The following is a 25309-nucleotide window of genomic DNA, read 5'->3' as shown; positions in this document are numbered from 1 at the left end:
AAATAGCACAAGACTGATGCTCGTCGACCGTAAACGATTCCGTACTCAATGTATGATCACTTACGACAGTTTTGAACATGTGATAACTTATCGTAAGTGAGGGTAATAAGGTAGTTGTAGTAATGAACCACATGTAAATGTACGATAAGTGAAAACTATATTTCATATTTACCTACTGAACGTATATCGAGGTAAATATTCCTTAATTTGTTATCCACAAAAATGTCATCATTAATCATTATATGAGTTAATTGGAAGAAATGTTGTGTTAGTACAAAATTATGTCATAAAAGCTCAGTTTCACAACCTTTTATTGTGGTTTACTGAATAAAAGCCCGTAATGTGACTATGAAGCCAAATATTTTAATTTACTGGTGAGATTTGTCAAATTTAGCTATTAATAACACATTCTTAATATGATAGATATTTGGAAAATTGTTGATATAAACAATAAACTATGCATTCATTGTTAAAACATAACAACAAAAAATCACATTTTAAATCTATATTATTTTTTAATTGGTTACAGAAATAACAAGATATATTTCAATAGATTCCATATTGGACTAGTCTTGTGCTACATTCATTCTGATGAGCTCATATACATTTTTTTTTTTTTGAGTAATTCTTATATATTGTTATTCAGTGAATTTATCATAATTTAATTTCAATAACTTTCAAAGACATTAAGGATTCGTAAATACAACATATCTCGTACTAAAATGGGAATCAGGAGAAGTCTTCGCCTTCAATCGAGGAGTGGAGGGATTAACGAAAACGCAAAGCAGTCAGTTAAAAAAAATAAGTTGCCAAGGAAACGAAAGGTATGAACTCATTATTTTATGATTATTTATTAGAGCTATAAAAATGTCTAATTAATACGTAAACATCAGATCTAATCGTTAATTCCTCAATTCTTTTGAAAGATGAGATAGCCTATTCCTTAAGGTAAATCGAGAAATAAACCTATCAGTTTGACAAAAAATTAACACTTACCAAATTTTTGTTTTTTTAACAGATGTACAAAAATAATTTCTTAAATGTTATAGATGTAAAAAGTTAGTTGCACATATTTGCGAGTATTCATTTATTTTCTAAAACTTAGGTAATAATTAAATTCACATCAATTTTCACTTATAAAAAATCTGTTATCCATATTCTACACGTTTTAAAAAAAAAAAATACAATAAAAAATATATATCTAAATAAAGACTTTCGGATCACTTTTTGGTCGTAAAAAGTCTGAGATTTTAGGCGTTGTTACTTAAACAGTATCTAAATGGAAATATAGAATATATTTATATATATTATAGTGTTTGAATGGAAATATAGTAAACTGCAAGTTTTTCAATAAACAGAAAATTTTAAAATATTATGTAATAACCTGTAAAGAGCTCAGTTTTCAAACATGAGTATAACATTAAATAGTACATATGTTGATGTGGAATAATTCTGTGTGTATATAGTCATAGAAAATTAACTTTAAATGCCTCAAAATTTAAGGGCCCCTGATATAAGGATCCATAAATGTTTTTTACATAAGCTTTGGAGTGGTTTCAATTTTGATCATCACAACTCGTTTTTGAATGCTGTTTATATTAACCACAGTAAATTTATGGACTAAGTACAAAAGGTTACTAAATAATCATCTTATTATATTATTATAAGCGTATAACAAATAGTAAAAATAGTTTTTAATAGTAAAAATAGATTTTTCAAAATATTTTTTATGTTATCAGAAAATACATTATAGTTCACTCAATGAGTTTCAAGTTGAGCCCGTGTGGAGTTCTTTACGTTCAATATTTTCTGAGATACTGTTTTTCTAAAACCAATATTATTTTCTCCAAAAAAAGAGAAATAACCATCTTGTGAACGTATTTCGACAAGTATCATGAAAAATACTATTCTTAAGAAAATGATCATTTTGAACTACTTTATATTGTATTTAACTAGTTTTGAATTGAGCCCTGATAGAACTCTTTGCGTTCAATATTTTCCTAAATACAATTTTTCTTACTTCAGTATTTTTAGTTAACAACGAGAAATTAACACTGTATGAATTTATTTTAGTAAATATCATGGAAATTACTACTCTAACAGAGATGATTATTATAAATTTCTTTGTAGTGTATTTAACCAGTCTTAAATTAATTCCTAATAGACATCTATACGTTAAATAGTTCCTGAGATAATTCTCATTTCCCCTAAAAATAACTCATTTTTAAAGTATGTTGGAAAATGCCAAAATCCTGCAAAAATGTTAATAAGTTGTGCTGTACGAATAAACATATCTAATATTACTCATATTGCGCCAAATAATGTGATAATGCGTTAATAATCTTCTTTGAAAAAAAATATCTCGGAAAATATTGAACGTGAAGGATTCTATTTGAGCTCAATTCGAAGCGCGTTAAATGCACCATAAAGTAGCGTATATAAATTAGTTCCCTTTATTAAAAGAGCTATTTTTATTGTGTGAGTAAAAAAATGAATAAAACGGAATTTCATTGTATTAATATGATGAATCACTGATTTGCGCATTTACTTTTTCTCATTACCCATCTTCATCAAAATACTTCTTTAAAGTAATTAAGAAATATATATAATAATATCAGAACTGCCTGTAATTTGTACAATATGAGATCGCTCAGACTGACCTTTATAAATAAAATCGGATTTATTTATTTTATTCCCAACATCTCTCCTACTAATTTCCGATGTAACATTTGGTAACACAGTTTCAAATTTTTCTGAAGTAATATCCCGATAAAACCCAAGTATCTATTAATTTTACTCGGGTCAGTTGTTCAATAATTAATCCGGTATGAATTTTTGGATATTACCATCATAAGGATCCCATTTCAATATGCTATTTAGTAGGTCTGTTTTGTAGTTGACTCTAAACGATCGGTAATTATCGACTCGAGGCGGCCCCATAAAATGAAAACTCGACTTTCCCACCCTGGTTAGAATGGGTTATGAAAACCACTCCGTATTCCAGAATTGACAGGATAGTAAAAAAATAAATAAAGTGTGATGGCCTATTTCCAATGTATTACGAATTAAACTATTTTCAAAAACACAAAAAATTGAGCCGTGTAAATCATAAACACATTTGAAATTGAATGAGCACATGCACTTGAAAGTCTGCCGATTACATAACCAAAATATTTTTCACGTAGTACTTTTTTAATATTTAAACCAAACCAACTTACTTGATAACGCAGAGGTTCGTTAAGTCTAATCCGTCAAGTTAGTTCTTAGTATGACAATGATCGGAAAGATTTTAGGCATGTATTTCGAATATCGTGGTGCTAAATAGTTTGAAAAATTGTTCATTTCTAAAGGATTTAAAAAATCGAAAATTAAATTTTCAACTCCTCAAAATATCCCGTATATACTTAATGTAGTTTTTAAAAAATCTTTAATTTTATTGTTGCACCAAATTTCTTCAAAATAAAGTTTGAAATAAAATATTCGCTGTGATGTCGAGATACACTATTTGAACCAAAATACAATTGCTTTCACATTAAAGAAAAAAAAATTGATTAATTATTTTTTACATATGCTTGTTTGAGAGTGGTTTAGTTAATTATCAATTTAAAACAATTTTGATCCTTTTTATTCCTCTCAACTTTTATTCTTTAAAATTTCTCCAACGTTTCGGCCCTCAAGCCATTCTCAAGGATACCACCTTCAATATTGATGTCATTTCTTTTTTTAAATCTTAAAATTGAAGGCTAATTGCCCTTGTGACATTGAAGGTAGGTTCTGTTTTTAAGTTGTAAATATAAGTGAAGGAAGGAAAGTGTTTTGTAAAAAAGTTTTAAATCTAAGATATAAATTTTAAAAAAAAATTTATATGTCACAAGGGCAATTAGCCTGCAATTTTAAGATTTAAAAAAGAAATGACATCAATATTGAAGGTGGTATCCTTGAGAATGGCCTGAGGGCCGAAACGTTGGAGAAAAGAATAAAAGTTGAGCAAAAAAAGGATCAAAATTGTTTTAAAATTGATAATATAGAAAAAAAATTAGTTCCATTCAGACAGTGTTATTATTTTATTTACTCGAGGAAATTCCATCTCTTGAAAGACGTGGTCTGTAATTCAAAAAACATGCATCACTACTTCGAACAGATCTGTATTCTTTAAGTGGAAGGAAGGAACATAGGGTGAGAAAACGACAGTCTAGACTTACTAGTTTTTTCCGAGTTATGCGGTCAAATAAAAATGTCCACTAAAAATTGAACAGAAAATATTTATCAGCTACTAATGAGAAGAAAAAAAAATTCTCAACATTAACGGGCCTTGAACAAACACAACACAATTGGTAAATAAAAAATTCCTTCCTACATTTCTGACAGGAGATCCTTCAATTGGTGGTCTAATGATACATATGATTTTATTTGCAAATTCTGTTAAATATTATTATTTGTTAACCATAGTTAGTTATGCTGGTTCATAAATATCTTAAATTTCAAATTAACAGCCGCTGAGTATAGTTCTCTCTGTTTTGATACATACATCTTCTTCATTACCGCTGCCATATATTCGCCTCACAAGTATTCCCTAAAAAAACTTTGAGACTTGATTTGCACCTTTTGCTGTCAGACACTACGTTTCTGAACCATAGAATGGCATTAGTTTCACTAAGGCTTTGTTAAAAATCATCTTGACTTATCTTATGTCAGCAAGACTACCAACTTTATTTACAATGTGCCAATATTACCACACCATTTTTTTTTTTTAATTCAAAATTTTTTTTATGATGGTCTGATCTCACATTACCGTCTAATATTGATTTTTTTAGCGGGTCACTGAAGAGGATCTAGGAGGGTGAATTCCGGAGAGCGAATTTGTTGATCGGGTGAATTAAAATATTGTGAAAGGGTGAAATTGGAGGAGCAAAAATGAGAAGGAAAAATAGGAATGAATTGAAACATTTGTATTTGTTGTACAGACCGAAATTGAATGTAAAAGGAAACTGTAGGGGGAAAAATTGTTTATTATATCTTTTTTTTTTATTATACCATGTATGTGTAATTTATATATGTCCGATTACGGATTGATAAGTATGCTGTGTGAGATAGCAACCTGATGTATTTAGGCAGCATAGATAAATAAAGTATTTCTCTCTCTATGTGATTCGTGGGGACCTCAGAATGCACTCCTAAGGTTAAATACTATTTCTCACAAATTAATCAAGGATTTTTCGACACGTAATTATTGGAAACAATTAGGATCGACAATAGATGACATAGCATTTTTGACAAGAAATACAACTAAAACTATAATGGGTCCGATCTTTTGAGATGCAATGGATATACAAGAACCCAAGAGGAGAAAAAAGTCAGTTATTTCACCCCTATTTTCGATTACTTTAATGGAAACTGTGTATGATTACTAGTTAAAATTGATGAATCTGCCAAGTACAGGTAGAGGGAATAAAAAATGCTGCCTTTTTCAAAACGTTAAAAATAATTAATTTTTCATTCGGACCTCTATTTCTTTAAAACTACCAATAAAACTAGAAAAGTTAAGAGAACATCATTTAAAGTACAGTAAATCTGATAAACTGTAACCCCTAATAGAGCTATTTACGTTCAATATTTCTTCAGATATAGCTTTTTAAAAAGCTATATTTCATAAATATGTTGTATAGAACGTACTGAATGATCAGTAGTTAGTGAGTTTATTTTAAAAAATCTATACCTCCATTTGACGTGCAGACGTCTGTCTGCTAGCACTCAAACTAAAGCTAGTTTAATGGGCTATGAAGTGGTTTATGACCTTTGTCGTCGGTAGAGTAGTAATTTTCATGATATTTGCTAAAATAAATTGATTTATTTTAGGTTCAGACAAATTTTCATTTGCCAAATTTATATTCATATGCAAATATCATAAAAACTACTACCCCTACGAAGATAAGTGTAATAAACTACTATATGGTAAGTTAAATTTCCTTTATTTTGAGTGCTGGCAGACATATGTGCGTCTTATGGATCTAGAGATATATTTTTATCAAAAATCAAACATTTTATACGAACAACTAGAAATAAACATTTTGTGAATATATTTTGTCAAATATAATAAAAACTGCTACGCCTACAAAGATAAACGTTATAAACTATATTATAGTAAATTTAATTATCTTTAATTTGGATGCTGACAGACATCTGTAGGTCCTATGTTTTCTGAAATAAAGTTTTTCAAAACTCAAACTTATTATCCGAACAACTATAAATCAATTTATTTTAGGAAATATCATGAAAATGTTATTCCTACGAAGGTAAAGGTCATAAACTACTTTATGGTACGTTCAACTAAGGTTAATTAGAGTGCTAATAGGCATCTATACGTCAAATGGTTTTTGAGATATAGATTTTTCAAAATAAATTCACTAACTACTAATCATTCAGTACCTTCTGCACAACATTTTTATGAAATATTGCTATTTAAAAAGCTATATCTGAAGAAATGTTGAACGTAAATAGCTCTATTAGGGGTTACAGTTTATCAGATTTACTCTATTTTAAATGATTTTCTCTTAGATTTTCTAGTTTTATTGGTAGTTTTAAAGAAATAGAGGTCCAAATGAAAAATTAATTATTTTTAACGTTTTGAAAAAGGCAGCATTTTTTATTCCCTCTACCTGTACTTGGCAGATTCGTCAGTTTTGACTAGTAATTATACATAGTTTTCATTAAAGTAATCAAAAATTGGAGTGAAATAACTGACTTTTTTCTCCTCTTGGGCTCTTGTGCTATCAGTGGCCATACTGTCATAGATAGTGTTTCTTGGAACTACATGACACATCAGTTTCATCCAGAACCTAATAGGCAGGTACATTTGTAAACATACTTATCCTTCTTATAGAAATGCTTAGTGAACATTATTCAGAGCTTCTTTTTTAATATGATAATAGAGGAATAATTTGTCTTTGATAACTTCCATCTAATTCATATATTAATTTTATGAAATAATATTAATTAAATTTAACGAAAATCTTTTAATCTCTAGAGAAAATTTAATCCTTAAGATTGCCTCAACTGTATGCCTATACAATTATTTCCCTTCAGAAATTTTTCCCGTTTTAGGTAAAGGTTAAAAGTAGTACTAAAATCTATTCTGGCCTAACTCCTAGAAGAAGTTTAAGAATAAAAAAAAGAAATTCGTATTATAGCGTTGAGGGAGACCTTTCTGCAGTTGATCAATCGACAACACAAATCATCAATAATGTCAAAATTGAACCTTGCGAGGTAAAATTGGAGCAAATAGATATGCTCATTGAAAAGTTAAGTATAGGAAGTAATGAAATTAATGACTGTAAAGAGAGTCAAAAACCTGTGAACTGTGAAGAGGTGAGAGATACCATGGAGGTACCAATGGAAAGTGAGCAATATGAAAATAACTGTACTGATGAACAGTCAAACGAAAATTGCAAATCAAGTGTAGAAACGGACATTACATGTCCCAATGAAGAAGCTAGTACGTGAAAATCATTTATAACTAGCAATAACTAAAAAAAAAATTTTTTTTAACTAATCTGTTTTTAGATCCTACTGAGATCGATATTAAGGAGATCGAGGACGAAACTTTGAAGGAACAAAAAGAAAGATTTGGAGAACGGGAAGAAACGGCGAAAAAAATAACGGTGAAAAATGGCTCATGTATATTTAATACCACCTAAATAATTTATTTATAATATAATAGTATTATAGTTCTCTTAAATACTGTCATTCAACGAAATTTATTTAAATACTCAAATAATTTACTGGAAAATGTAGAATACGACCCATTTTAATGGAATATTCATATTGTCTAGAAGCAAGAATGCGCGTGTGCTAACTGAAATACAAGAGAAGGTTTTTAATTAGCATTCTGGAAAACTGGATTATATCTAAATATCGTAATGAGCATCATCAATAAGATTAGCCAGCAAGTCATAATTGGCATCCTAATAAACGACATTTAACTAATTAACTACAAACTAACTAAAGGCTCAAAGAAACATTTATCACAATAAATAAATGAAATCTCATATCAGTGAGTTCTACAGTAGCTCTAAAAATCCAGATTTGTAAGTGCAAAAATTTAAACCCCTTGAGCTTTGTACGAATTGTACGAATTGTACAGCTCGTAGTTCTATAGCTTTAAGTACCAAAATAGTAACTTAATAATAAACAAGTCGTAGAATTAAGTTATTTATAGTCGACTGGAATTTTAGCTCTTTCACAAACTATTCAAATTTCCAATAAAAATACCCAATTTCCGAGTACAAGGGTGATTTTAAAATTACGGTACTGTTCAAACCACAGAAGTGTGGAAAAATAAAACAACTCTACTAGTAAAAAAAAAAAAATTAAGGCTGTAAAACATGTTTTGAGGCATACGATTGAGCCGGTTAGAAAGTTCCTCACTCTCTAGGTTTACTAGTGGGGTTCTTTCTGGGCCCTTAATGTGACAGTTTACAGACCTAAAATAAGCTTTTGTTTTTAAATGATTCAACTTACAAATCGAATCCTCTCAGTACATTGCAGAGCACTGTGAACTCTTAACCTATTTCTTAACCACGACAAAAAAATATTGTTTAACCCCTCCAAAGATCATAGAAAAGGGATTTCATCTCATTCAAAGTGTTGGAGTAATTCTGCATCAAAGTGGCCACCAAATGCTATGTGCCTGCCTCATGTCTGTCAGTTTATATTTGTTCCTGTTACAAGAGTCTTGGTCATTGGAGTATTTTTGCCAACTGTCACTCCCAGGACGTATTATTTTAAAGATAAGTTGATTTTTTTCTCTAGAACTGTGCTGCAAAACTATAGCTTTCTTCAACACTAACTGAGAAGGAAGTTGAATTCGTAAATTATCAGTTCTTGTGAAATTCTATATTATTATCTAAAACCTCATCTTTTTTACAAAATTTCATTATTCATCAACCTACAGGAAAATATTAAAAAAAAAAAAGATTACCTAATTATGTTTTTCTATTAAAATACCTATGAACAATAAACATCAGGATCGAATTTTGATACACCTGTTCCGGGCGACAGGTTCTTAAGACTAAGAAGGTAGGAAGTCATTTTGTGGATGAAATCTACAAAATATGCAGAAGGAGAACTGTAGTCGGTATGTGGAACATGAGCACGGTACAAATACAGTCGTTTCTATATGCAGACAATATCGCAGGTGACAGACACTAAGGAAAAATTGCAACAAGCCATTATTGAATGGCAAGAGGAACTCGCCCGCAAAGGAATGAGTATTAACAGCCGTAAGAGCAAGGTTATGAATGTTGCCAGAGATGAAGCGGACGTGGGTATCCATCATGTACAAATAGTAATGATGAAGTATTGGAAACATTGGATTTCTATACCTACCTTGGAACAATTTTCAATAAATCTGGCAAAATAGACCAAGAAGTGTCCAATAGGATAAACAAAGCAAATAGTATTTACTACCAGATATGCAATACTATTGTGGGAAAGAGGGAGGTAAGGTAAGGAAATCTAGCTCCATATCTTTAAAGCAATATATCTTCCAACACTATTATATGGCAGTGAAAGTTGGGTGACCCAAGACAAGCACATGAGCAGGATTACGGCTGCTGAAATGCGATTGTTGCGAAGAATATTGGGCAAAACTAGGAGAGATAGGATAAGGAATGAAAGAACAAGAGAAGAACTTCAGATCCTCTCAGTAATATCAGCGATTGAACACCGACGGCCCCGATAGTATGGACACGTCTGTAAAATGGGGGAAGACAGAGTGCCAAGAAAATGAATGGAGGCTAGGTTGGAGACCACGAGGGAGACCTAGAAGGAGCTACATGGAGCATATCCAACGAGTAGGTCTAGAAAGAGGAAAAACGCTGGCTCAGATGAAGATGCTTGCCGTGGACCAAGTGTTAGAGGCTCCTCCACGCTGAAAGGCACTAAGGAGGAAGAGAAAGAAGAAGAAGGTAGGAAGCCAAGAACAATATACTTTACATACAACTCAAGTATTATTTAAAACAATAAATCCTTAATCTCAGTGTACCCTTGCTGGGCATTTTCGAGTTGTTCAAGAGAAACGTTCCCAGGGAGCTCCAATTATAGTATTTTTTTTTTTACTAATTACGATTTCAATGATTACTAATGATTGTTCACTTCATACAGTGTACATGAATTGTACCCAATTTTCTTGACTTTCTTCTTAAGTACTTATTGTTTTGTTAATTTAAAATAAGCAACAATTCACATTTTAATTAGTAGTAATAAACGGGTAAATATAGACTAAGGAAGTAATTAACTTAAGGAGAAAAGAAGAAAAATATTTGTTTACAGGTTGAAAACACATTTACGAAAATAAGAGTAGTGATATAGACGTATTATATATCGTTGGAAAGCTGCAAAATTTAGGAAAAATAATATTTAACATATAACGTTGAAGAAAGTAGTGTGGAATGACGAAAACGGCGTAAATAAAAGATCTGTTTTTTACAGGATTTTGACTACTGGGCGCATGCCAGCCTGATACGTTGCCATGTCGATATAGTTTTTAAATAATTACTTTTTTTATTTCCCTTTACCTTTTTTTTACGCTTTTCGTTAATAGGATGACCATCTCTATAAAATCAATCTCAGAATTTTCAACATTGAAGTTCAATAACAATTAAGTATTAAATAAATGGTTATTTAATTTAGCAGTTATATCTTCGTATTTTTTCATATTTTTGAAATAAAAAATATTAAAATTTTGTAACGATAAATATTATTATTACTGTTAAAAATGGAATTTGTCAACTGAAAAGCTCATTTTGAAAAATAGTACGGGGATAATATTGTAAATAATATAAAAACACCTTTTCTGAAACCAGCAAGGATTAATTTCACCAGCATTTTTTTTATAGTATAAATTATTTGTATTCATGCAGTAAATCAAAAAATATTTTTGGCTTTAGAATCGAAAATTTTAAATCAAATTTTACATTTTAGACATCAAGAAATAAATTTGGTTTTGTGCCTTTAATCGAATCTTTTTTTTTTTTTGTAAGAAAATAGTTCGAGTGGCGGTTAATAAAGTTTTCAAAGTAGTAAAATAAAACTATTTATTCTTAACGTTTCGTCCCACTTCACACGGCTTCCTCAGGGCTGTCAGATTGAAAAGGAGATGACTACTGACTAATAGGTGGTTATCCCACAGATGACCTACTGATCCTAGACAATGTGGGAAGTGGGTAGACACATTCATATAAAGGACAAAAGACCTATTGCCGTTAGTTCCATTTTAGAGAAATGTTCAGTGGTTATAGACTTTGGTTCCATATCGATTTCCAACCAATAACGCATTTTCCATAGCGAACTAGTCAGATAAGTTACCTATTATATCAGATAAGTTACCATTCACGTTCATCAATTTTATCCCAAAACGTAGAACTTTTTTAGAAGGTACAACCATAATACTTTGAAAACTTACAGAAGTGCCTTCAACTTCCTAGAGTGTCTTAATGATCATTTTAAATCTATATCAAGACCGAGTGTCATTAGGGTCTTATGATTGCTGTTACATTATAATATTTTCTTTTATCCTACAATCTAGTTTACAATTCATATTTTCAGTAATCACTGCTTTAATATTTTATAATTTTCAATAGGGTGAACTAGGAGTAAAATAAATCGATAAATGCCAATTTAGAAAAATTCAGAATTTTTTTTAATAAGAAAGAGAGTTTCCTTCGGTGAAGGCACATAAACCCAGGCCTTTTTCGGTATAAATCTCAAATATAGCACGTGTCCAGGAAAAATATAACATTAGTTAGATTTCGAATGGTCAAACTGGTGACTTTTTATTTATTTATGTTAGAAAGGTTAACCTACCTTTAGTTGTAAACTTTGTCGTTCGGTCAAATATTGATAAGTGTTAAGAAGTGAAAAAAAAAAATCAATATTTGTAAGCATGAGCGTGGAATAGCAACAAGTCGAACGGACTTTAGATACTTGGGAGAGTATTTAGGGTTATTAAGTTTTCTTTCTAAACGAGGTAAGTTCTAAGCTTAAATTTCCTATTAATAGATTTAGATGATGTCTTGTGAATTGATTAAGAGGTAAAAATTAAGATTCCTTAATATCGCATATTTTATGTAACTTTTTATGATGCTGCTGCAATCATAAGGGGAAACCGCATTAGCTGATGGCACTTGAAATTTCATAAATCATCCACTATGTTAATACTAATGCAATTCTCATGACTATGGCAATTAATACCCCCTTCTTTTTATAGTATTTTCGTTATTTATAATAAAATAAATTAGTTAAGTACCAAGGTGTACCGACATCACCAAACTTAATTTTAGGAATTTGGTCCTGATTTTCATTATTTATGAAAATTATTAGTATATCATTTTGAAAGTTATATCATCATATTAAAACAAAGAATAACGAAGCCAATTTCCACGAAATACACGAAAGAATGTCAAAAAAAAAAAAACGTTATTGAGATCTCAGAAACAAAAGTGTACGCAATTGTACGGTAAAAAACAAAACTATGTAGTTAATAATGGAACAGGGTAAATTAAGACAGTGTATGGTATAGTGAAAGGATAAAAGTGGAAGTTTAACAATCGATATATGTTATAATGGTAATAAAATTAATACAAGACGTTAATTTAACATTAATTATGCATTATATTTATTATAAGCATGAACTAATAATTTTAAATAAAGGTAGATAAACTTCAATATAAGACATTAAGTAAAAAAAATAAATAAACATAACCCCTCTTAAAACTAACAATCAAGATATTTTATCTCAATTATTAACCTCATAAAACTGTTATAACCTTATAATAAATCTTTGAAAAAATTTCAAAGTACAAAAGTAGCATTTGAACTTAATTTTCAAGAGGTTATACCACTTCATGGAGCAATAGAGATTACTGGAAATTTTTCTCCAGGCAGACAATTACTGAGCTTCGTTATTGTTAATACCGTCATTGAGCAGACCGAAAATAATGTGTGACTAACATTAGTGTAAGGAATCGACAGGACATTTGGAGGTCATCTAACTACAATGAGGGACTTCTATGTAGCTGTTGTAAGACATCTTTATCCATATTCCTTTATGATACTTCTTTTTTCTTTGCTAGGTTCTTTCTGCCTTACAATAAATCATCAGGCCGCATGCTGGAGATCAATACTAGATTTTCCTATTGACTTCCTTCGGCTTCACTTTGATCTTTCTATGCACTCTTCATGCTATATATTCGCCAGAAGGAACATAGAATGTTATATTATTATAATATTAACATATCATTATTACACTATTATTATATTAACATAGATTATTCTCCGATACAGAAGGGATTTTGATCGCCATTCTAGATCAGGTTATTGCCACCAGATAATTTAGAAGACATGTTCTAAAGGACGCAACAACACCGGATAAATGTTGATTATGTTCAGTACCCTGGAATCAAACTAATATCAGTGGTGGATGTGGAGTGTTAGCTGGTACCGAATTTCGCCAGAGGCACAGCAATGTATGTGGTCAAAAGTTTGCAATCAGATCCTGGCGGTGAAACACAACTTACAAGATGATAAGATTACACTTATTGGATGAATCAATTATCACGCACCATATTGCGCGACATAAGGTCAGATATCCTCCTTATAGATGAAAGAGCAAAATAAGCAGAACTTAACGATTTCAGGAGCCCTAACGATAATTATATGAACACCACTTTGGGTAAAAAATTCAGGAAATACCAGGAACTGGCTATAGAATTGAAGGAATTATATCATTTGGAAAGTGTTACCACCACTCCAGTCATAATATCCACCATTGGTGCTGATACCTAAATCAACAGTGGCAGGCACGAATTGTTTAAAATTATCTATTGAAGTTATACGAGGGGCTCAACAGTCAGTTCTCTTAAACACAGCACGTATTGTCAGACATTTCTTATAGCTTTAGAATAGAAAATTATCAATAGCCAGAAATATCTATCTTTCATAATATTAATTCCTGAGTAAACCCAAAGATTCGTTGCCGATACCAACAATCGTTCTCTACAAACATCTATATTAATGAAGTAATAAAGCTAATTATTTAATAATGATACTTCATCAAAATATATTTCCCAACCAGATTTTCTCAATTTATAATATAATGAAAAGGAGAGAAATCAAAACTAATTTTCTTCCAGCCGCTGTCTGAAAGGATCTGGGTTTCATGTTATTCATCGAAACTATACTCCCCCTTTCATAGGAGTTATCTCAACGACATTTCAGGAAATGTGTGGTCTATTATTCTGCACAAATGTGTGAAATAGAAGGTCTCCTTGATTTATCTCACTCCCCCCTCTACAACTTTGTTAGAAAAGTTGTAAAACACTTGGGAGAGACCATAACGGTAATTATTGTACCTCAAGGACAACACTACCCTCATCTTATTCAGGGTATATTCTTTCCAAATATTTACTTAATAACATTAATGACCCATGTTAGCTGTACTTTTTTTTTTTGTATCAGCATTATACAAGTTTAAATATTTTAAAATTATAATCCGTTCCAAGGGCCGATATAAATCTGGTAAACAAGAGTACTTGAATTGCTGTTTAAGTGGTATTTTATCCGCCAATCAAAGTATGATAACCCTGGTGTCCCACCTGACCTAGCATGATCCAAAATCAGTAGCGGAAGAGTGATGTGGCCGAAATATTATTGGAAATGACTGCCGAGTGTTTACATGTCAAATATTGCAGTAAACATTGGACACAAATATTCGTCTATTTATATTGGTCCAAGATGAATACGAATTTGGTCAAATTTCAACAACTCAGTCTTGGTGAATTTTCGGTTTACTATAATCCTCTCGAATCCCTTTTGGACTGTAATGAGTATCTTTGTTTCATATGGCTCCTGAATCATGATGTGATAGTTGTGATAACTCCGAGCTTGATATAGAACTTGCAACAAATACTTTTAATATAATTATTTTTACAGCTTATCGTTATTATTAATAATGACACAATTATTGTTATTATTAATTAATTTTTCCTTTGCTACTATTGTTCTTAGTGATTAAATTTAAATTATCATATCGGCAATCACACTGTTACAACTCAAATTTTTCTTTATTTCGGGAAGCGCAATTTGCAGATTTGGAATTAACTAGCTGAATTTTCAGTTAATTTTCATTGTGTTTTAGACTCATCTAATTCATAAAGAATTCTACAAAAAAAACATTCTGATTTTTTCATGCAGTGATTTAAAATACATTTTAGAGTTAAAACAGTGTTTTAGAAACTTCATTCTAACTTTTTTTTAGATGAGCTTCTAATTACCTTGAATAGCTTTATATTTAAAATTTTAAAATGTGTTAGGATTCATTACTAATTAAAAATAAAATTTTAACAAACTTCATTTTTGATGTATTATTCTTATCTGTTTATTTTAATATAAGAATGATCCATCCCCCGCACTTTGAATAATTTTTGGATTGGTGACAGTGTTTTAACAACTTTACAGCGACAGGGCCACGATATAACAGCAGATTTTTCACATCTTGATTTAACTATTTTGCTGAGTTTCCAACAGACAATTTTAATAGTGATAAATTTAGTTGGTCCTAAAAATTCAGCTTCCCTTAAAAATAAATAAATATGACCAATGGTACGAAAAAAAATTGTAAACTAGTCGGCAGAATGGTTAAATAAAATTTTCTTTTATGATTTTTTGAGCAAATTTTAGCTATTCTCGTAAATTTCTTTTTTAATGATTAATTTGTTTACCCATTTTATCGCTTCAATTATTAAAATAATATTGTCTTTATGTACAATTCTTACAATGACTCTCTACTTCATTTATAAACATAATAATAGGAGTGCCCTGAATTAATAATTAACTATGAAATTAATCATTGAATTAATAATTAACTATGGAATTAATTATCGAATTAATACCTTCAGAGTGCTGCAGTAGCGTAGCGTGGGTTTCTGCCACACGAAGTGGAGGAAATTTTACCACCCCCTAGTATTTTAATTTAAAAGACAAAAATGTACAGCACTTCTAAAAAACCTTTGGGCAAGAACAATCATACTTATCGTTTATTATACAGCTTACAAAGAAAAAAGTCATGAAATGAAATGGCTCAAATTTTTACAAGATATTATTTATTGTGAAATTCTAAAAAAGTGGCGCCCGGGGTGGAAAAAACTTTAAATTTCTTATGATTATTAAAATGTTGGAAAAGTAAGAATTTGTTCATAAACAGGCGAAAAAAAGAAACATGTATTTTACAATTAGAATTATTTTATAGTTAAAATACATAAGTGTTAAGTTGAAATGTAGCATCAGCAATTACTAGAGTGTTACATATTACAAATCTTGAGAGATCAATGATTAGAATAAAATTTAAAAAAGTAATGTTAAGAAAATAAATAATAAGTTAACAAAAAAATGATAGTAAATATATTTTACAGGAAATGCTGAATCAATATAAAGTTGAAAATGAGATAGATTTTGATGAAATAAACAGCATTTCTAGTACTTTTGAAGAAGAAACCGTGATCGATACATCTTGGGACAAAGAAGTAGTCCCTAATTGCTACAGAGAAAAGATTATAAATAATGTGTTATTTAATAATACAAATGCCTACACCTTTAAGTCATGTTTTAAAGATCGTGCATCGCTGACAAAAGCATTTGATCGTCATTCAGGGCAAGTATCGAACGAAACATATCCCTACGATATACACGAGACGCCTGAAGCAGAGAAAGTTAAAAGATTTTACAGGAAAAATATTAGTGACCCTAGCCTACATTCTTGGTATCAGTACAATGTAGTGACTAGTAAAAGATTTTCGAAGCAGGATTCGGAAGAACTGATCCCCTCCAAACCATACATAGAGAGATTTTTATTATTCTAACTAATTATTGATAAGATAAATACAAAAAATTTTTTCAAGAATTTATTTAATCAATAACAAGAAAGCGTGTTTCTTTAATTTATAATTTGACCTTTATTTAAATATATTTATTAACAGTTATTCTGTTTATTATTGTTAATACTTAGAACTATAATGTATAATTCAAGATGATACCAATTGCAATGAAATCTATCTGTTTCATCCCACCAATTGTAAGATAGAAATATGATTTTAAAAATTATCCAAGATTGAGATTGATAAATTCATCTTTTTAATAATAATTTTTATTTTAAGAAGACTAGTTTATACTTACCATATAAAGTGTCACTTTAATTATATGGTTCTAAGCACTTATGAGTTGGAAACAGCTGCTTAAGAGCATTTAACGGTTTAATTGTAATAAAATTAAGTTAGAGGAATTAATCACAATGCTAATGTACAAATAGGGTTATCTTGGTGGTTTTGAAGAAAATGTTTATTTTTCACAAAATAAAAAAATTATCTTTACCTTCCTAAAAAAATAAGAATCTTATTAGTTTTATTAAGAATGTTTTTAAAATAATTGAAATTGTTCCAATTAATTATTTACTAGAACAGATTGTTCACAAGACTCACTAAAGTAATTCCATAATTTAAAATTATGAAGAAATCTAAAGAGAAAATACCATTGTATGATATTTGTGTATAACGTCAAATAACCCCAGTTCAAAAATATCAACATAAAAATTCAATCCTTATTTTGATTGGCATATCAATGCAATTCTTTCTTAATTGTAAAGTATGGTCTAGATATCGGTCATTTTCGTTAGCTTTCAGAAACATTCGTTAATCCATCTAAGGTCGGCGCCTAACCGTGACACTTGCAGTAACGAGAATGACAGATGCGCGAAAATGAGAATTTGAAGTTTAAAACTTACATACTCTAATTAGATAAACATATATTCATAAACAATAGCTCACTTAAGAAAGCGTGTAATAGGAAGAAAAGGAGTAAAATTACAAACAATGAAATTCTCTTCTGTAGATTCACAAATATAAAATATCGATAGACGTTACAATATTGGTTGGAAGAGTTAGCTAAATTTAGACAATTGAGTTTTGAAGTTGGGATGATACAACTACAAAAATTTTACTTTTATTTGTGAAGATTTGAAGGTTTTGAAGTTTGAGTCAGAAATAAAGATCAGTTAAACTGGTGTATAAGAGATTTCCTGGATCTCTTCTTGTCCACCATCTTCCTTTCCCCTTCTGTTAAAGCCACCTTAATGGAGGAAGTCTTTTTGAAGGAAAGCTTTAAAAGAAAGAAAAAAAACAAGCTGGCTCGGATATAAACATTTATTTTGCTAAGCTAACAATAGAACACATACACATAAAATAAAGAAAAGACAGAATAAAATAATGGAAAAAGTAAAATAAAAAGGAATTTTATACAAAAATAAATTAAATTGGAGGAAGATAGTCCGGGTGGCGTCAATAAAGGTATCAAAATAGTAACAAAAAACTATTTATTGTTAACCAACGTTTCACCCCACTTTGCAGGGCTGATAAGAATGAAGTTCTGCTGTCAACTGAATCATTGGTTAACAATAAATAGTTTTTTTGTTACTATTTTGATATCTTTATTGACCGCCACCCGGACTATCTTCCTCCAATCTACTTCATACGGTTAACTATCTTCTTCCAATAAAAATAAAATAAGCTAAATCAATTTTGTAAACAAAAGAAGAAAATTTACAAAATCAATAGATGAATAAAATGAATACTATTTACAGGCTACTATATAAAACTGGTTTCCTAGAGCTGGTACAGTTAATTACCCAGGAAATTAAGGCTGGTTTTAGCTGTCATTCAAAATTAAGTTTCTAGGAAGAGAGAGTGATGAATTTCTTCAATAAATAAGTCAGAAATAGATATTATTTTTTAAAGATTATTTTCAAATATAGCGATTCCAATGTGCAAAACGAAGCCTTTTTCAAAGCAGCCAAAACAATACAATCCTTAATATTATTGGTAGATGTCAATATTAAATCCTCAGATATAGGCTATATAGTGAATGGACTCTACTTTTCTATTAACTATGTTTCATGAGATATGAACCTATTTTTTATGAAATAAAATGACGACTAATCCAAAAATAATCGCATTACTTTGAATAATTTACTATTTCATTATTTTTTATAATATTCTACAATTACTTATATGGCACAACTTCAAATGATCCCTTTACTCTCGGATAGGCAGTAAAGGGAACATTTAATGTTCCGTTGTTATCAAAATTAACCACTCTCATACAGTTAGTAAAAATATATTAAATTAGAAAACTATTACTTAAATGTTTTGTTTTTTTTACTTTATTTTTTGAAGACAAGGTTACTGCTTACTGAACAAGCTTAAACGAAGAATAATAAGTTCATAAATTAGGCACCATTTGGCAGTAGTGGCACCACTACATGCCTGCTAGGTCATCCAAATAAATAAAACAGGATTTGCATACTTAGATATGGAAGGAATAAATTCTGGAACAGCCAATAAATTTTTCTTACTTTATCAAACAGCATATGCATAAAGTGATTTTGCTTCATACAAATCATTAGTCCTCGTTTAAGAAATTCCGCAGAGATGCTTCTAAGGAATGAATCAGGAAAAAACATTATGTCATACTCTATTTTTGTGCCCATAATAAAAAATAGTTCATTAATGTATTATTTCTTGTAGTGGTCCTTTTAGATGTAAAGTGATACTTTGAAAAGGAAATAAAAATAATGGATCTGTAATAAAATTAATTTTGGTGGGGGATCATTTTTAAACATCCTGTAACAATCATTTGTAAATGCAAAGTATGAAAGAATTTTGAAATTAATTACATTAATAAACACTGAACCGACCGTCTATACTGTTCGTCTGAGGGGTAAACTGAAGCATAGGTGGGAGGATTGCATAGACTGAGATTTTGGTTGGGGTGGGCATTAATGGGTTGGATAGTGTAGCCAGCGATTGTTTCGGCATCAAATCTTTGGGTTCACTAAGCCTTTATTATTAAGTAATTAAATAAGGCTATTATTTTTTATTTCTACATTTACACTAAGCATATTCTGTCTTGTATCATACAAAACAATTTCCTTGATGTAGTCCTTACAATTATACAATATGCTCTATTCTTAGAGCACAATATCCGTGGTGTGGTCCTTATAATTATACACCATGTTCTATTCTTAGAGTATGTGCTTTTTGTACACTAATAACAACATAGGGGCTTTTCATATTATTGTGAATTGTATCTACTTTCTTTACGGAATTGTTGCATCATTTAACTTGACTCAATTGATTTCATTAACATAAGCTATTGTTAATATATTTATTAACTATCATAAATAGTTCTCTCTCCAAATCATTTCATTTTATTCCACTGAGAATTAATTTTTCATGTAATTTCATTGCAATAATTAAAGAAGAACTCCGTTTAAGATTCTATCCTTAATTTCTTCAAGCTTATCAGGATAAGAAAAAACATCTTACTATTAACCAAATTAAAGTATTTTCAGTATTGGTGTATAAGAGTTATCGTCTGATATGCCAAAACTGAAAATATGTTAAATAGGTCAAAGGTAAGATGTTTTTTCTAGTCTTTGATAAACTTTAAGATAAATTTAAGAAAGAAATTTAGGAGAGAACCTTTTTGAATTGAGTACTTCAAAGTTGTATGTGCTTTCACACACAAAGTTATATAAAATATTTATTTTCTCAGAGAAATTTTTATATGATAACATTGTCCAACTAGTCAAAAAATTCAACCAATGAAAACAAAAAAAAAATTTTTTTAATGCAACAATTAGGTTACAACATAAAACACATTAGTAAAAAATATAAAATTTATTTATTAAAAAATATATAACATTAATAAATACAAACTCTGCCAATATTTGTGTTGATCTCTTAAAATTAATAAAACAAAATCATTACTAGCTAGTTAATATAATGTAGTAAGAAACTGAATTATATATTCCAATTTTACAAACCAATTTACAATGCACTCCTTCAATCAATAATCACAATAGAATTTTTTTTCTACATAGATACCAGTCATAAAATTTTCATTTCTTAAAACATTTTACAGAAATTTATGCAATAAAAAAGCCAATTATCTCAGATACTTTAGAATGTTTTTCATGTACTATAACTATAAATTAAAAATATTTTTAACCAATAGGATTATTAGCACCCCGAAGGGTTAAGTACCCAGCTATAATATCACTTGGAAGGGTACGAACCGTTGCGAATTCATCAGTATTTGAGTAGAAAAGCTTTGTTTGTGGATCTGTATATTTGGCCTAGAAATAGAAAAAATAAAATAAATATTTAATAAATTAATAATTATTTATTAAGATGGTTGAGGGTACAGTAAGGAAAAAAACACTGAGTTAAGTTATCATACCATGGTAGTAAGGTATTAAAGCAATTACATCTCCTTACTAAACTTTTTTGAATAGTGCTTATATATTCATATTTGAATATCAATTAATAATTAATTATTTTTTATAAAATTATATTCATAAACCTTTCAAATACCTATAATGAATTAACAAGTAAATGTAAAATTAAACTAATGATTAGTTACTTATCTACATTTGCTTCAGTTTTTTATAATTCAAAAACTGAAAAAATCTTGATATTTGTGTACAGTGCAACAAAAGCACAAAATATGGAATAGCATAGTGATTACTAAAAATAAAACATTATATCAACATATATATAAGTATCAAATCCATATTACATACATATAGTAAGTGGTTTAACATGCAGTATGAACAATTTTTAAATAAACACCTCTTGCATAGGGTTACTATACAAGAGAAAAAAACTACTGCTATAATATATTTATACTTATTGTTATAAGAAATATATTACTCACTTCTAATCCTGATATATCTGAATACTTTTTAGGAGGTTTAAATGATGGTGGAGCAGTGATATTTGAATCTAAAAAAAAATAATTCAGGAATAGAAGAGTCTGAACAAACGGGATTGATGAGTCATATTTTTAAAAAAAATGAATTTACAAGTTTCTTACAAGTTGAAATCGATCGACCTACAAGGATGTGTAATACTATATAATAGTAAAAACACTAATTTATTTAATCAATCAATGTTTTAGATGACAAACACACATATAATTATATCAGTACCAAGATAAAAATAGAATAAAACATTTCTCTACAATCTTCTACTTTTATATCAATCAACCCCTGTCCCTTCTAATCCAGTTAGATCAATGTGTTAACAGAAAACCAAAGATGCTTAAGTAATAGTTTTAATTTTAAAATTAATAATAAAATTCATGAATAATAAATTTTCTAAGAAACAATATGGATTGAAATATAGCCTTCCCTCGCAGCACAATATAATGTGCTATTCTAGAATATATATATATATATATATATAAGTGTATACATTCTAATTGAATTTTTCTCTTGATTTTGTTAGGGTATATATTCAGTAAGTATAATAGTAGTAACAGTTCATAGAGCATATATTGTGTAAGAGAGAATATATATATTCCAAAATCAACATTTTTGTTTTATTTGTTCTTATTCACTTTCCTTCGCATATTATCATTTTTTTTTTCAACTATCCTTATATAATGATCAAAAGATATTTTCTCTCTCAATCTAATACATATTTTTTTCGCTTGAACTAATAAAAAAAATTATTAACATGATAAATTTTAAAAATATTAATAATATATGTTAAAAGTTAGTACGGTTTCGCATATAGATAAAATTTAATCAGAATTTTAAAAAAATACGGATATAAGGTATAAACACATGCCTACCAGGAAATAAATACATTAAAATGAAAGTAATAAATATGAAAAGCGATAAAGATAACAAGTGATAAATATAAAAAGTAATAAATATAAATATAATAAAAATCAATACTCACATAAAGGGGTGTCTTTTGGCCAAGGTAAACTTTTTTCATGAGCTAATATTTGTTTCAATGACCTCCAGGTTTTTTTCTTACCAGCTGTGGTGGAATGCTTAAAAAAATAAATTAGCTTATAAATATAAATTTTATAAATAGAAATGGTGATAAAATGTTAAAATATAAAAAAAGAAAAAAAAGTATAGATTCATTAGAATATAGGAAAAAAACAAGATCAATATTACTCCCTTGCCATTTCGACATAACATACCCAATGGGCATGTAATCATTTACACTCAATTTTGTATTCTTGAGGATTTAAAACACACTATTATTATTGTTTTTTTTAATCTAAAGATGGTGTATGATGAAGACCATATGTGAAATTGAAGAAGAAGTTCAGGATGTGGTAAAAAAGAAAAAAAAATAGTTATCAACTATGTAGGTCAGTCATCAGGGCTGTTGTGATTAAGTCCTACATTGTGGGTTGAAACATCGACTGGAGTCCTAACTATCTCTTTCTAATATTATTATTACTGCATTAATTTAACAGCTGTCAACTTCTACTTGCTTAAAAAATACAAAAACTTCAAACGGATCCCCCTCAGTTGAAGTTAGGACTTTAATTATAAATATTGAGTATGAGTAAGTACAGGCTCACCCTCCATAATGGAATAATGCATTGAAACTAGTACAAAACAAAAATACACAGAAATTATGTAATAAATACAGTAACCATTCCCACGCACTATTCTAAAATGGCACATTTAGTAACATCACTAAGTGTCATATACTTATTTTTTAAAATGTAATACTTTCAGTATGTATTATCAACCTTGCTTTTCTTAAGAACATGTTTTTTTTTTCACTAATATTCGCAATAAAGATGACTTCAGTACTAACTTACAACTATCACTCAACATAGTGGGTGGGTGTGTAGACACTAGTGCACAATGAGAAAATGGTCAAAGTTTGTTTTTGTCTATAACCTCAAACCATAATGTGAATCAAACCTATTTTTTTATCTCTCCTCTCCTCTAAAAAGGGTTCTTTGAGATTTAATGTACCTATTTAGAGTGAGTGGAAGTTGACAGCTCTGATCACATTAAAACAGTTCTAATAACAGGTTACAACTCACAATAGAACATAGCATATGAGTACACACCCAACAGTCATGTAGAAAGACTTTTGTGTACTGTTATCATGAATTTTGTTTGTTAATGATTTTACTGAGGAAACATGCTATAAAAAACACCAGTAAGCACATCAGGGTGACAGCTTCATACACAAAATAGAATGTGTAAAATATAACTCTCATTAAAACCATATAATATGGTTAAGTAATTAAATGGTACAATAACTAATCAATTTAACTTACCTGAAATGTAGCATTCCTAAAAACTGGCCTCCTTTCATCTTTATTGTCTTCAGTATTTTCCGGCATGTGACTACCTTCTTCTAGGGCTGCATTATCTGAGTCAACAAAGACCTAAAACACAACTAGAATAAACAATTTTTAATTGGACAAAACTGGAAAAATTCATAAGATACTTACTGGAGCCTTCTTTTTAACCATGATATAACTTCGTCAGTTTTAAAATGGTATATTCATTTTTCAGGAATATACAATTTTTTTTTTTTAACAAGCTTGAAAAATACCCAGAGGTTTTCAATAATTACCAACAGTCACATATATATATAACCTTACTAGCTGTTATCATTTTAAAATGGGTGGTAAAAAACATAAAAGATACAAAAGGCATAGAGAAAGGAGAATATTAATAAAACTATTGATCAACTCATTTTTATTTCATATTACTGGCTCAAGAATAAATTAATAGTTAAATAAATAAATCATATAAATTATATTTTATCAACATTTTCGGTAATATGTAAAACATAACAGCCCCGATACAGGGACCAAAGAACTTATTTCTTTTTCGACTTTCATTGGTAAACTGATTCAAATGAATTTTGAATTGAGAGATACATGATTATGCTGCTTGATTAAACATTATTTCCCGGTTTTTAAATAAATATTCTGAATTATTATACTCGGATTGAGACGTAACATTATTTTTTGTCAACAAAAAAAAAGCCATTTTATACAATAATTCTATCATTAAGGAATAGTTCTGATTCCGCTTTGGAATGTAATTTAGTTAGAGCTGGAAACTGATTAAAAAATTAACTGAGTGTGATATGAAATAATTGATAATATCTGGGCAAAGTTATCTTTCTTTAATATTTTTGACATTTGTTACACCTAGAAGGTTGTTTCACATTCTCCTAATCTTAGGAATGCATATTCATTTCCAAAAAAAAAAAAATTATTTTTCCAAATATTCCTTCAACTATTTTATATTTTCTTCAAATCTATTTTCTCACAACCCAGAATTCATTTTCTTAGTCAGAATCATAAAATTGTTATAGTAATTATAAAAAGTTGATATTTAATTTGTTCCAATTAACTC

General features: G+C 29.3%; 2 protein-coding genes across 5 annotated transcripts; one reads left to right on the top strand and one right to left on the bottom strand.

Annotated features, from left to right (window-relative positions):
• Positions 1-22253, top strand: LOC106683261 (uncharacterized protein PF3D7_1120000). 3 transcript variants are annotated; one of them, XM_014424640.3, is made up of 5 exons: positions 1-191; positions 684-824; positions 7102-7492; positions 7561-7658; positions 21855-22253. In XM_014424640.3, the coding sequence occupies exons 2-5, from the start codon at positions 723-725 to the stop codon at positions 21861-21863; spliced, it is 600 nt and encodes a 199-aa protein (XP_014280126.1). In that variant the 5' UTR covers positions 1-191; positions 684-722; the 3' UTR covers positions 21864-22253. The 3 variants fall into 3 exon arrangements, with proteins under 3 accessions (XP_014280126.1, XP_014280112.1, XP_014280120.1); XM_014424626.2 differs by lacking the exon at positions 21855-22253 and adding an exon at positions 16467-17033; XM_014424634.2 differs by lacking the exons at positions 1-191; positions 21855-22253 and adding exons at positions 213-374; positions 16467-17033.
• LOC106683280 (INO80 complex subunit C) lies at positions 20769-24545 on the bottom strand. 2 transcript variants are annotated; one of them, XM_014424657.2, is made up of 5 exons: positions 24391-24545; positions 24214-24335; positions 22854-22950; positions 21823-21890; positions 20769-21241 (listed from the first exon to the last, which is right to left on the bottom strand). In XM_014424657.2, the coding sequence occupies exons 2-5, from the start codon at positions 24277-24279 to the stop codon at positions 21110-21112; spliced, it is 363 nt and encodes a 120-aa protein (XP_014280143.1). In that variant the 5' UTR covers positions 24280-24335; positions 24391-24545; the 3' UTR covers positions 20769-21109. The 2 variants fall into 2 exon arrangements, with proteins under 2 accessions (XP_014280143.1, XP_014280137.1); XM_014424651.2 differs by having other exon boundaries at positions 24214-24324.
• Between the last annotated feature and the right edge of the window lie 764 nt (positions 24546-25309).

Source organism: Halyomorpha halys, unplaced genomic scaffold (genome assembly GCF_000696795.3).
Source record: "Halyomorpha halys isolate HHAL.00 unplaced genomic scaffold, Hhal_1.1 Scaffold26.1, whole genome shotgun sequence".
Classification (NCBI taxonomy): Eukaryota; Metazoa; Arthropoda; class Insecta; order Hemiptera; family Pentatomidae; genus Halyomorpha; species Halyomorpha halys.
The sequence above is the reverse complement of the archived record's forward strand: the minus strand, read 5'-3'. Positions and strand labels throughout refer to the sequence as shown.

Coding starts and splice junctions, on each gene's coding strand:
- LOC106683261 (XM_014424626.2), top strand. CDS start 723: ATGGGAATCAGGAGAAGTCTTCGCCTTCAATCGAGGAGTGGAGGGATT. Junction 825..7,101: donor AGTTGCCAAGGAAACGAAAG/GTATGAACTCAT, acceptor TTCCCGTTTTAG/GTAAAGGTTAAAAGTAGTAC. Junction 7,493..7,560: donor ATGTCCCAATGAAGAAGCTA/GTACGTGAAAAT, acceptor ATCTGTTTTTAG/ATCCTACTGAGATCGATATT.
- LOC106683280 (XM_014424651.2), bottom strand. CDS start 24,411: ATGGTTAAAAAGAAGGCTCCA. Junction 22,951..24,213: donor TTAGGAATGCTACATTTCAG/GTAAGTTAAATT, acceptor TATTTTTTTAAG/CATTCCACCACAGCTGGTAA. Junction 21,242..21,822: donor CAGATATATCAGGATTAGAA/GTGAGTAATATA, acceptor TTCTATTTCTAG/GCCAAATATACAGATCCACA.